This window comes from Leopardus geoffroyi, chromosome C2 (assembly GCF_018350155.1).
Source record: "Leopardus geoffroyi isolate Oge1 chromosome C2, O.geoffroyi_Oge1_pat1.0, whole genome shotgun sequence".
Classification (NCBI taxonomy): domain Eukaryota; kingdom Metazoa; phylum Chordata; class Mammalia; order Carnivora; family Felidae; genus Leopardus; species Leopardus geoffroyi.
In genome coordinates this window covers 18,285,000-18,298,450 of record NC_059333.1, presented here as the reverse complement: position 1 = coordinate 18,298,450, position 13,451 = coordinate 18,285,000, and the positions used below count along the sequence as shown (strand labels likewise).

The 13,451-nt window shown below is 37.9% G+C and overlaps 1 protein-coding gene across 1 annotated transcript in view; it reads right to left on the bottom strand.

The window, feature by feature from the left end:
• Nucleotides 1-7,707: 7,707 nt before the first annotated feature.
• The window catches only part of CYYR1 (cysteine and tyrosine rich 1), a 103,657-nt gene continuing 97,913 nt past the window's right edge, over nt 7,708-13,451 (bottom strand). Inside the window, exon 4 of the mRNA XM_045501579.1 lies at nt 7,708-8,849. Coding sequence (XP_045357535.1) covers nt 8,665-8,849 — 185 coding nt within the window. The 3' untranslated portion in view covers nt 7,708-8,664. The remainder of the gene's footprint in view (nt 8,850-13,451) is intronic.

Below are 13,451 nucleotides of genomic sequence, written 5' to 3'. Positions count from 1 at the left end.
GAAGAGCACACCTCAGTGCCTCACCTTAGGAAGATACGTTTGGCCCTGGATGCTCCTCTAATGGCTTCCACACTGGAGCAGGGCAGTTCAGCAGAACTGAGTAGACTTTGAGAAGGGCCTGTGGTTCTGTCTCACCAGCTCCTGGGCCAGGGTCCCTCTTCTAGATTTAGCCCTTCAGCTCTTGCAATACTTCCCCTGCTTCTGGCCCTGAGGAGAGACCAAGTGGGCTTCTTGCAGAGCCCGGCCTCACTTCCACAGCAAAGGCCTCTTTGCACATATTTGTGGAGGATGTCACCATTCGCTGGCAAAGCTGTTTCTCCTGGACGAGATGACTGTATCCTTCTTCGTAACCTCCTTCCTGCTACCTCACTGCATTTTGCCTAGATTTTTCTAGAGCAGCACTGCCCTGTATGGTAGCCACTGGTCACCTGAGGCTATACAGCATTTGAAATGTGTTAGTGAGACTGAAGACGTGAATTTTCCAAAAAAAAAAAAAAAAAAAAAAAAAAAAGAATTTTTCATCTAAAATTAAATTTGATTTATTTAAATTTAAATAACCATATGTAGCGGGTGGCTAATGTGTTGGACAGCACGATTCCAGAGGCTGCCGTCCTTACGTTATTGTTAATTTATTTTTGGTTAATATTTACAGAACATTTTCTATGTGCCAGGCACTATACTTAGAATTTTGCGTGTATTCATGCAATTTTCACAAAACCTGATGAACCTCATTATATTATTTACATTTTCCAGAGCAGAAAGTTAAATTTCATAGAGATGAAGTGGCCTCTCTCAAATAATACAGGCAGGAGACAGGATTCAAAATAAAGTCTATCCGGCTTCAGCCCTGTGTTTCTGTACAAAAGAATGAGGCTAAATCAGCAGAAATGGAGGGTGAAACAAAACGGACACAAGACAATTAAAATATAACCCTTGGTATAATGAGTCATTTCACTTTATTGCATATTGTAGACGCTGGCCACAGCACACACATTGGTTTCTGAACAACCGTAATTCAAAGCTTTCACATTATATGCTGTTTTCCTTTCAGATGTATCATCTATGAAAATATCAGTGAGCTCCAAAAGTCTATACTGGTAACGTTCACCTTTATGCTCTTGTGACACTAACTACAAATAGTAAAAATAGTCATCGGTTGTAGGTCTTTGGGCCTGTGCTGAGCCGTAAGGGTAGCCATAAAACAACTCAAAGAAGAGATAAGGTGCGGACTGAAATGGCTCCTATGGGGGTAATGTTTGCAGAACATAGGAGGTACGCAGTAAATGTTTATTGATGGCGAAGATGATGAGAATTCAATTTCCGCCGCTCCTTTCCTCTCCATTTTTCCTAAGGAATTTACGGTTCATTTGCAACCAACACTGTGAACGTCACAGAGACCCCAGCACTGAGTCACATAGCTGCGGTGTAATTGGATGTGATCACACTTACAGGAGAGAGATAAAGCACATGTACTTTTAAAACTATGCTAAAATCTCAGTCACTAGAATAGGCTGGAGCTCTTGAATGCTTTGTGTCTTATAAGCCAGAAAATCGTCAGTGCCTAAGACTCAAGCAAGTACATTTAAAACAAATCCAGCTTTTAGATCTCACTGACAGAGTACATTTCAGTCAGATCAATGTATTTGAAAGAAAAATATGCTATGTATATTAACTACTAAGTTTCCTAACTACGAGGATCGGAACTGTAATTTTAAACCTTAAGGCATTTCTTTTGATTATTTTATTCAGCAAAATTCTTAGTGTCATTTTGGGATTTCACCAAATTATGATAATGACGTTGGATTAAACTTTTTAGATTTAATTGCCAAATGACACAAACATTTGATCATCTGCTCCCAGTGTTCTTTTAGGCATGCAGTGCAGTGTTTAAGCAGACTTGTAATAAAGATCTTTCTAACCAGCTACTAGGAAGTTATGATTATCACAGTGTTCTTTCAATGAATAGAAGTGATACACAGTTTTGTTGTTCAGTTTTATTGAGAAATAACTCACATGCATCACTGTGTAAGTTTAAGGCACACAGCATGAAGGTTTCATTTACATATATTGTAAAATGATTACCACAATAGGTTTAACTAACATCCGTCTTCTCATATAGACACGATAAAAGGAAAGTAAAGAAGAATAAAAGAAAAAATTGTCTTCTTACGATGACAACTCTTGGAATTTACTCTCTTAACACCTTTCCTATATACCATAAAACAGTGTTAGCTCTAGTCATTATGTTGTACATTACATCCCTAGTGCTTATTTATCTTAAACTCCTCTTATCCCCCTTCTTCCCACCTCCCACTTTTGGAAACCACAAGTCTGAGCTCTTTATCTATGAGTTGTTACTGTTTTAAGATTCCACATATAAGTGAGATCATACAGGATTATTTTTGTCTTATTTCACTTAGCATATTACTTTTAAGGTCCATTGTTGTTGTCTCAAATAGTAGGATTTGTTCGTTTTTTAATGGCTGAATGACATTCCATTGTGTACACACACACACAAACACACACACACACACACACACACACACACACACACACACCACCCTACACCCCATACCTTCCTTATCCATTCATCTATTGATGGATACTTAGACTGTTTACATGTCTCGGCTATAGTAAATAATGCTGTTATGAACTCATATGAGGGTACAAGATATCTTTTTTGAGGTAGTGTTTTCAGTATCTTTGGTTATGTTCTTAGGAGCAGAATTGCAGGATCATATGGTAGTTCTATTTTTAATTTTTTAATGATTCCTCCATATTATTTTCCATAGTGGCTGCACTAATTTATGTTCTAACAGTCTCTTGTGTTCCTTTGAATTTCTATGGTAATAGCTGTAATGTTTCTTTTTCTATTTGTAATTTTGTTGATTTGTTTAATTTTTTTCTCTTGTTTCCTTGGTTGGTCTGGCTAGGATTTTGTCAATTCTATCTTTTCAAAGAAGAACTGTTAGTTGGTTTACCTTTTCTATTGTTTTTCTATTCTCTATTTCCGTGCTGATCTTATTTCCTTTCTTCTGCAAACCTTGGGGTCAATTTGTTCTTCTTTTTCTAATTCCTTACGGCATACAGTTAGGTTGTTGAGAACTTTCTTACTTCTCATGTAGAAATTTATTGTTATGAACTTCTCTCTTAGAACTGCTTTTGCTGCATCCCATAAGTTCTAGTGTGTTGTGTTTCCATTTTCATTTGTCTCCATAAACTTTTATTTCTCCTCTAATTTCTTCTTTGACCCACTGGTTGCTCAGGAAAATGTTAATTTCTATGTGTTTGTGAATTTTCCAGTTTTCCTCTTATTACTGATTCCTAGTTTTACACTACTGGTATGAGCTCAGTCTTCCTGAATTTGCTGGCCTGTTTTGTGGCCTAACATATGGTCTGTCCAAGAAAATGTTCTAGGTGCTCTTGAGAAGATTGTGTATTCTGCTGTTGGACAGAATGTTCTGTGTACATCTGCTAGGTCTATTTGTTCTATAGTGTTGTTCAAATCCACTGTTTCCTTATTGATTCTCTGTCTGGATGATCTATCCATTGTTGAGAGTGGGGTATTAAAGTTTCCAACTATTATTGGATTACTGTTTATTTTTCCTTTTAACTCTGTTAGTTTTTGCTTTATGTATTAAGGTGCTCTTTTCTTGGGCACCTAAATATTTACAATTGTGTATCTTCTTGATGTATTGATTCCTTTATCATCACATAATAACCTTCTTTGACTCTTTTTTATTACTTTTAAAGTTTATTTTGTCTGATATAAGTGTAGCTATACTTGCCTTTTTTTTCTTTTATTTAAGGTTAAAGTGAGTCTTTTTTAAGGCTGATATTGTTGAATTTTTTTTATCCACTCTGCCATTCTTTTGATTGAAGAATATAATCCATTTACATTTATTGTAATTATTTATAGGTAAGGGCTTACTATTGCCATTTTGCTAATTTTTTTCTCATTCTTTTGTAGATCCATTGTTCCTTGTTTCCTATCTTGCTGTCTTTTTTGTGTGTGTTTTTGATTTTTTTTTTGTATCAATATAGTTTGACTTATTTATTGTGTTCTCTTGTGTTATTACTACAAGATTTTCCCTTGTGGTTACTATGAGGCATGCATAATATATCTTAAACTTATAACACTCTATTTTAAACCTATATTAAACCTATTAATAACTTAAATAGAATTTTTATACTTTACATTTTTATTTCGGCCCCTCACATTTTAATGTTTATTTATTTTTGAGAGAGAGAGCACGAGCAAGGGAGGGGCAGAGAGAGGGGGAGACACAGAATCTGAAGCAGGCTCCAGGCTTCAAGCGGCCAGCACAGAGCCCAATGCAGGGCTCGAACTCACCAGCCGTGAGATCATAACCTGAGCCAAAGTCAGATGCTTAACCAACTGAGCCTCCTAGGCTCCCCTCTGCCTCTCACATTTTAGATTATTGTTGTTACAATTTATGGTTTTTTTATATGGTGCAAATAACAACAGGTTATTGTATTTATGGTTATTTTTGCTACATTCTTAAAAAATATTTTTAAACTAGAGTTGTGAATGGTGTATCACTATTACCATATTGCATAATCCAATTGTGACTATATATTTGCCATTGTCAGTGAGATTCATGCTACCTTTTTGTGTTTTTATTTTTGTGTTAATTATAAGGGGAGTTAAAGAACTCCCTTTAGCATTTCTTGCAAGACAGGTCTGGTTGTAATGAACCCCCCTCAGCTTTTGTTTGTTCAGGACAATCTTTATCCTTCCTTCATTTTTGAAGGACAGCTTTTCTGGGTGTAGAATTTTTGTTGACAGTTATTTTCTTTTATTATTTTGTATGTCACCCCATTTTCTCCTGGCCTGAAGAGTTTCTGTTGAGAAATTCACCAATAGTCATATGGGGGGTTCCTTGTATGTAAGTTCTCTTTTCTCCTGGTTCTATTAAATGTTGTTGTTGTTTGCCTTTTATTTTTGGCAATATAATTATAATGCCTCTTAGAGTAGCCCTATACCCTTAGGTTCAACCTATTTGGGATCCTTTGGGCCTCATGGATCTAGATATCCATTTATCTCCCCAAGTTCAGTAAGTTTTCAACCATTTTTGCTCTAAATAGACTCTCTGTCCCTTTCTCCTTTTATTCCTTTGGAATTCTTATGATGCAAATATTGTTGGTTTTCATTCACCTTTAATTTCCATAGGGTTTTCTTTGCCGTTTTAATTTCTTTTTTCTCCTTTGACTGGGTAATTTCCAATGCCCTATCCTTCAGGTTGCTGATTTGTTTCTCTGCATGTTTAGGTCTACTTTTGAAACTCTCTATTGAATTCTTCAGTTCAGTTATTGTATCTTTTAACTGCAGGATTTCTGTTTTTGTTTTTATTTTTTGCTGGTTGCTTTGTCAAACTCTTTTTGTTCCTGCATTGTTTTCCTAATTTTGTTTAGTTGTCTGTCTCTGCTTTCACATCATTCACTAAACTTCCTTAGGAGTATTATTCTGAATTTTTTGTCTGATAGTTTATAGATTTCCATTTCGTTAGGGTCAGTCACTGGGGCTTAATTTGTTTCCTTTGGTGGTGACGTATTTACCTGATTTTTCATGAGCCTTGATTTCTTGCATAGGTATCTGAGCATTTGAGTAATTAAAAAATTTTTTTGATGTTTACTTATATTTGAGAGAGAGAGAGAGAGAGAGTTGGAGAGGGGCAGAGAGAGAGGGAGACACAGAATCTGAAGCAGGTTCTAGGCGCTTTGCTATCAGCACAGAGCCTGACGTGAAGCTTGAGCCCGCAAACTGTAAGACCATGACTTGAGCTGAAGTCAGACACTTAGCTGACTGAGCCACCCAGGCAGCCCTGAGCATTTGAGTAATTAACCTCCTTTTCCAGACTTTACAGGTTTGTTTTGGCAGAGATAGCTCTTCAGTAGTCAGCTCATTTTAGGTGGGTGTGTCTGTTGGAATGCCTTTGGGCAGGTGGGACCTGCTATTATGGACTTCTTTGGGCAAGGCATCTATTCAAACACTGAAGAGAGGGATGGAGTGTGTTTACCACCGGCTGAAAATACTTGGATATGATTGCTGGCTTGGTTCCCTATCTATATGAAGCTATAGGATGGGGTCCTCAGTTGTCTTATTCTCTGCTCAGGCTTACTAGATGTTTGGGACTGGGTCTATATCTAGTAGTAGATGGAGCTATCTCACCTGCTTCTCTGCTCTGGCAGGGCAGCAGCCAGGGCTCAGGACCCATACAAATCATTGTTTGGGGCACAAATCAGGCCTGAGTGTCCACTGAATTCCCTCGTCAGGTGATGCTGTGCAGATGGAGGAAGCCAAGGGCTGCACTCTCTTCGAGTCCCACGGTATGTAGGGCTGTTAGATGGGCTATGCAGCTTCCTGTGTGCTCTGGTTAAGCTCCCTGTTCAGATAGGCTGCAGGCTGTCTTCAGCAATAAGCAAGGCTATGAATTAGGTTCCCTGCCTGGATGCAAGAAGAGGAGCAGCTCTAAAACCGGTAAAGCTCTTTGTTGCCTTAGCTCAAGCAGACCCACACCACAAGTTCCCTGACCAAATGAGGCCATTGGCTCTGCAAACTATCACCTCTGTCTGCTCTTCTTTCAGCTCAAGTGTCACTCAGTCACGCAGCTTCCAGGAGTTGTCTCTAGCCCTTCTGGTCAGATGGGGCTGAAGGCAATCTCCACAGTTGGTGGAGCTGTGACTCAGTACCCTTCCTGGGTGTGAGAAAACTGGGCTGTAAGACTGACAAACTTCTTGTTTGAGGATGTGAATAAGGCAGATCTGCACCCCTCTGGGTTCCCTGGTCAGAGTGTGCTCCCAACTTGGCTCTACAGATGAGCAAAGCCCCTGGTTGAGATTACTATTTGGGCACTGCCAGTATGAACTTGGTCTGCCAACATCCATGGGCTGGTTGTTGCAAGCTCCTCCTCATTCTCTGTCACAGTTATATTTACAGTGGCTGAGCCCTGCAATTCCAGTGGTATGAGATCAGAGTAGGGGTTGCCACAGAGTGATCCACCATCCTGGGGCGGGGGGAGGGGGCAGTTAGTTGTCCTCCTTTGGGTTCTCTTTTCCGCTGGAGGAACTGGAGGCTCAGGAGACATCTCTTCCCGTGGTGCTGCACTGTCCTGAGGGAGGGGCAATGCAGTCAACATGTAGTCGCTTCTCTTACCCCTCTACTACAGTCTGTCTTGGTCTCTGAAGCTCAGGGGGGGTGCTTCAGCCTCACTCTTGTGTTCTAGGATTCTCTCAGTGGTGTCTTGTTTTGGATAGTTGTTACTTGTTCTTCTTGTGAGGGGGAGAAAATTCAGCAATGATGTAGGTCACCATCTTGGTGACATCACTCTCCCCCAATATTTTGTCAATATAAATTTTAAAAACATGAAAGGACCCACATAAAAATATAAATGCTAAGGTTATTTGCAGCAAAATATGGCACATTAGAATTATTTAGTAAAAACTTTTATAGTTGAAGGTAGGCACTTCGTAACATTTGGATTTTGGCAAAAGGCAACCGTTTGGTGTCACTATCATAACCTTTCTATTAACTGTATAACTTTTTCAAGGGACTAGGTTTTTAAAGTATTACAAAAGAAAAGGGAAACAAATTTCACTAAGCTACATATGAATGGAATTCCACAGAACAGAATCCAAATTCTATTTTCCTCTCTTCTTTTTGTAAATTGTTGTATATCTTTTTTGTCAAGTTCTACGAGTCTACTCCTTGAAGTAAAATCCCATGGGAATATTTGGCTTCTAATCTCTTCATCTGAAGAGAAGTATTTGTTGCTTGTGGAAGTCAATACGGTTTTTCCCCCCCACAGTTGGAATGACCTTTTTCATAATAAAACACTACTTAAAGTCACATGATTTTTAGATAGCAGTAGCTAGCACTTGGCTTTAAGCAGCTGTTGAGTCCCTTTGATCTTGTTTTAGCTGTCAAACTAAATAGAGAAGATTCAACTCTTCCAGTTGTTTTAATTCTTGGAGGCATAGAGACTTACTTCACACTTACCTAAAACATGAACAGAATGTTTGGGGCCCAGTGGATCCATCTACCATTTGATTTAGCTGTCCTTTCTAGAGCATGTCTCTATCAGATAGACAGATTCTGTTTGAAGTCTTGGTAATAGAGAACTTCACAAAACAATCTAGTGAATAAGGAAGCTCCAACTCCTCTTTCTTATACTGAAACCAAAGTTCCTTGTTCTCATCCAGAAACCAAAGTTCCTGTAGCTTCCATCCAGTGCTTCACAAACAGTGGAAGACACAGAGTGAGCTCTTAGGCACTTGAATAGTATTTATTGATGCATGAAAGAATGAATAATTCTTGTTCCAACTTTTAAAGCAACGCAGAATATAGTTGTCTCCTTAGGTAGTCCAGGCTGTCCTCCTGTCTTTCCTAATTCTTCTCTTTTCCAGGATCAGTATTGCAATTTCCTTAAACAACATGATTTTCAGATGTTTTGTCTATCTTGTTACTCTTCTCTGAATGTGCTTACATTGACCGGTACATCTCTTCAAATATGATACCATCAAATCGAACAGTACATCAGATGGGGTCAGCTCAGAGAAGGATAAAAACTCAGTGTTTCTTAGCCTGGACATTCCACTCAACATATTGTTTCACCCAAAAATGTATTCTTTAGAGCAAGCCTTTTATTCCAAGCAAGATCTCTGATTGGCACATATTCTGTTCTGGGAGAAGGACTGTTTTCTTGAATTTCCAGGATAAGGAGGGGGTGGAGAACGCTGCGCGGAAGCCTGTGGGGTGGGAGAGTAGGGAGGCGGCAAGTCGGCACAGTATTCCATCTCATGGTCATAACTATAGGGCGGTGGTGCCACTGAAAAAGAAAAGGTAAAGGGCGTCAGACATTTAGCAAATACTTAAGTGTCTACTATGTTTCAGCCACTGGACTGAGCACTTTGGGAGGTGACATAATTTTTGTCTGAAAAAAATCTTAGTTTTATTTGGTTGAAGATGCATGTATATGAAAGGGTAGGTGCTATAAAAAATGGCGCCATTGGCCAAAATGTTTAGAATTAGCTGCTTAGGGAAGTTTCTTGGAATTGTGTGAAAGGGCAGATAAAGACTAGGGGCTGATTCAAGACTGAGCAAAAGCACAGAAGCAGAAGAACACTTTTGTTGAAAGCAAAAAGTACGTGGAGGGTGGAAATGGGAAAAAGTGTTGAGGAATCCGATTGTAGCATCATCATGGAGGGCTCTGAATATCACATAAGGAGTGTGTGATGTGCATTTACCAGATATATATATATATATATATATATATATATATATATATTTATATATATTTATAATATATATAAATATATATTTAAAATTTTTTTACATTTATTTATTTTTGAGAGACAGAGAGAGACAGAGCACAAGTGGGGGAGGGGCAGAGAGAGGGAGGGAGACACAGAATCCGAAGCAGGCTCCAGGCTCTGAGCTGTCAGCATAGAACCTGATGTGGGGCTTGAACTCACAAACCGTGAGATCATGACCTGAGCTGAAGTTGGACGCTCAATTGATGGAGCCACCCAGGCACAACAGATATATATATATATATATATATATATATATATATATATATATTAATATGCTGGTAAATATGCTTTGGGAAGGTGATTGTCTCAGCCGTATGGATTGAAGTGGGCAGAAGGAAAGGAGAAATGATGTAATAGCATATGTGAAAGAGTGTAAGGGAGTCATGGCATTGAATGAAAAAATCAGAAGAGATCTTGAGCAGCTGAGTGCTTACTTGATGACTGGGTAGGTGAAGAAAGAGATGGAGAGTGAAAGAAGGTGCCCAGGTATTGGGCACCCTTTATTGGGCTCCTGCAACTCAGAAGGTCATGGAACCATTATAGGAATAAGAAAAAAAGTGAGGGTTTTTCTCGCTTTAGGCAAGCACGTTTGTGAATACGAATGAAGAATTTCGTTTTCAAAGTATTATTTGAAAATTTTTCTTAATTTTTTATTGTTAATATATGTCAGTGTGTTTTAAATCATATTTAATACACTTTATCACAACTCTGTATGGATGTCTATTTTGTAGTGTGCCAATCCCGTGTCGAGGGTTGGAAGAGAAGCACCCCTTATGTACTCCATGTCTTCAAGAACCAATCATTCTGCAACATCTGAGCAACGCCTCTGATGATTTGGCAGTAGTTGAATTATCATCACGATCATGATTCTAATTGGAAATTGACATGCCTTAATTGCTTACTATGAATGTAGCCTAAATCACAGGACTACTGTCATAGTAATGCAAAAAATGGCCAAGCCTTTTAAACGTTACAATGGAAGAAAAGAACAAGCAGCATTTCAAATAAACTTATTTCTAAAATATCTTCCAGGGGAGCCTGGGTGGCGCAGTCGGTTAAGCGTCCGACTTCAGCCAGGTCACGATCTCGCGGTCCGTGAGTTCGAGCCCCGCGTCGGGCTCTGGGCTGATGGCTCAGAGCCTGGAGCCTGTTTCCGATTCTGTGTCTCCCTCTCTCTCTGCCCCTCCCCCGTTCATGCTCTGTCTCTCTCTGTCCCAAAAATAAATAAACGTTGAAAAAAAAATAAAATAAAAATAAAATAAAATATCTTCCAGAGACACCTGGCTGGCTCAGTTGGTGGAGCATGTGACTTTTGATCTTCAGGTGGTGGATTCGAGCACCATGTTGGGTGCAGAGATTACTTAGAAATAAAATCTTTAAAAAAAAGGTCTTCTAAATTGTGTTCTTACCAATAAGATTACGATAGTGTTCTGATTAATATGCGTGCACAAACATAGGGCTTCACCCTGTATGCAACACGAACAATGTTTCTTCTGGATCCCTTTAACTTGGCTTGCTTTACCAAGAGCTTGATGACTTGAACCACTTACTGATCTGCCTGTACTCAGGGATGTGAGGACACAGGATTCAGTCACCTGAGAAAAGAGGAAAATGGAGACACAGAACTGGGCAGGATGTCCTCTGAGGACTGCTCTACTGAGCAAAGGCTTTGCCAGTGTCTAGTGGGCTCTACAGGCCAAGGCCTCATGGCGGAGGACACAGCTGTATACAGCTTCTCTAAGCCTGCTTTAATTAAACATTTGGAGTCCGGGCTATCACAAGCTTTGTTTTCTATAACAAAATGGAACAACTCCTGTGGACTCAAAGCACACACTCCCGCTGTATTACACCCACTCCTTTGCTTCATTATATCTAGGAAGACTGAGACAAAGAGATTTATAATATACTTCATCCAAGCCAAGAAATGCAGGCTCCATGTAAAACAGGAAGTTACAGCTGGATACCCATTGAACTGTTTCTTATAAGCGTGTGGTTCTAAGCTGTTTTTATACGGAAGGTTTCCCTGCCTCCCACTTGAGGAGCACATGTAGAATGATTCTACAGATTGACTCTGCATCATTCTCTGTCATGAAGCCGTGACAGTGTCTATTTATGTAACAAAGTGTTTATGTTTTGCCATCTGCATTAAAACTGCCAGAGGACATTTCAGTGAGATTCCCTATGGTTTATACAGCTGCATGTTGAACATGAAAATTTAAGATATGATTAGAGCCATATAGCTTTCTACTCATACAGCCTTTGAATTTTGATAAAGTGATAACATAATGCAGAAGAGCAATATTTTGAGGACTATCCATCATGAAATAAACATGGCACATCCTTTATAGTACCAGCTACTGGAAGATATTTTGAAATAAGACTTGTATAACTGTGGACTGTGATAATCTTTCCTTCTTGCGATGATAAGGTTTCACTAGGAAGTAAACTTTTTAAGGTATCAATTCTAGAAAATTCCTGACTAACTCTAAGAGGTTTTGTTCTTAAAGGTCAAATCATCTTTCAAAGATGCAGCTGGAGGGATGGTGCCTTTGAAATTCTTTCATAATCAATATTCCAATTCTATGATTTAAGTAGGGAAAATATGCCATTTATCCTTTTTTAAAATTTAAATTTATCTATTTTATTTTGAGAGAAAGAGAAACCACGGGGAGAAGCAGGAGAGGGGCAGAGAGAGAGAGAAGAGAGTGAGAGATCCAAGCAGGCTCCACATTGCCAACATGGAGCCCGATGCAGTGCTGGACGCGAGATCATGACCTCAGTTAAAGTCAGATGCTTAACCAACTGAGCCATCCAGATGCACCTATGCTGTTTATCCTTAATGTCACTATAGTTTTCTACAATATTATAAAATTTACAGATGTTATGTAATTCATAGAAGAAACATAATGCTTTTCATCCACTCAGGCCAACATCTCTAAAGCAAATGTAAAGGGGAAGATGCACAGTGTTACCAAAACGTATCCAACATTATTTTTAAAAATTTGGAAACAGGAAAATCATCCATAATTTTGTCGCCATGATTTAACAACTATCTTTATATAATCTCTTCTAGTCATTTATGGTTTTTATATCCTTGTAGTCATGTAAAATGGGTATATGCTTTTGTTACTTTGTATTATAACATAGTCTTTTTCATTCTACTACATATTCTTCATAAACTTTATTGTTAATGTCTGCATATTATTCTGACTCTTCAGTTATTTTCAAATTAACAATTTTTTATTATTATAAATAATGGAGTGATGACTTTCTTTCTACACATAGGTTTTTTTGGTATTATTATTTTGATTTAGTTTGTTAAAATAAAATTCCAAGAATCAACTAACTGGCTATCACTTAACACTTTGGTAATTTAATGGTAAAAACAATAGCTCTTTACTTTATCTTTCTTTGGTAGTAGCTAGATTTCACATTGTTCTACAACTTGTTTGCTGTTTGTAGTTTATATTGGGTGATTTTTAGTTTGTTTTAGGTTGGTAATTTAAAAAGTGGGATCTTAATTCGAATCAAGATATAATTAACATAATACAATATGAACAAATATACAGAAGTGTGTATCTTTTCTAGGTATTTTTCTAAAAATAACTGTCAAAATGATTAATTATATTGTTTTTACCTTGACATACCACAGTTGAAAACTTGTACTTAAAATATAAGCTTCATCTTTTTTATCTCTTCTGTGTTGTTTCTAAACTTAGACATTTATCTCCTCTTTCAGATATCTCATACGTAACCAAACTATTTCTGAGGTTTTCCATTTAAGTTTATGTATTATTTTATTTGGTGTATATTTGCATCAAAGTTTACTTTTTCTAAATTTAAAATTTTTGGCTAAGCCAAATTATCTACGTGCCTTCTTAATCCTCATTTTTCACATTGCTTTGTTGTCTCTCCTTTTGTTTGTGAAATTTTAATCTATTTGTTCTATTCCAATGAACAAGGCATGTATTTTTGTACTAATATCCCATTTAGTTATTATTGATTTTAAATGGTTTTAATATCTGGTAGGCCAGGTGAATCTCATGACTTTTTTTTAACATGTTTCAAAAAAAATTTTTTCCTACTAGATAAATTGACATATAGCATCATGTAAG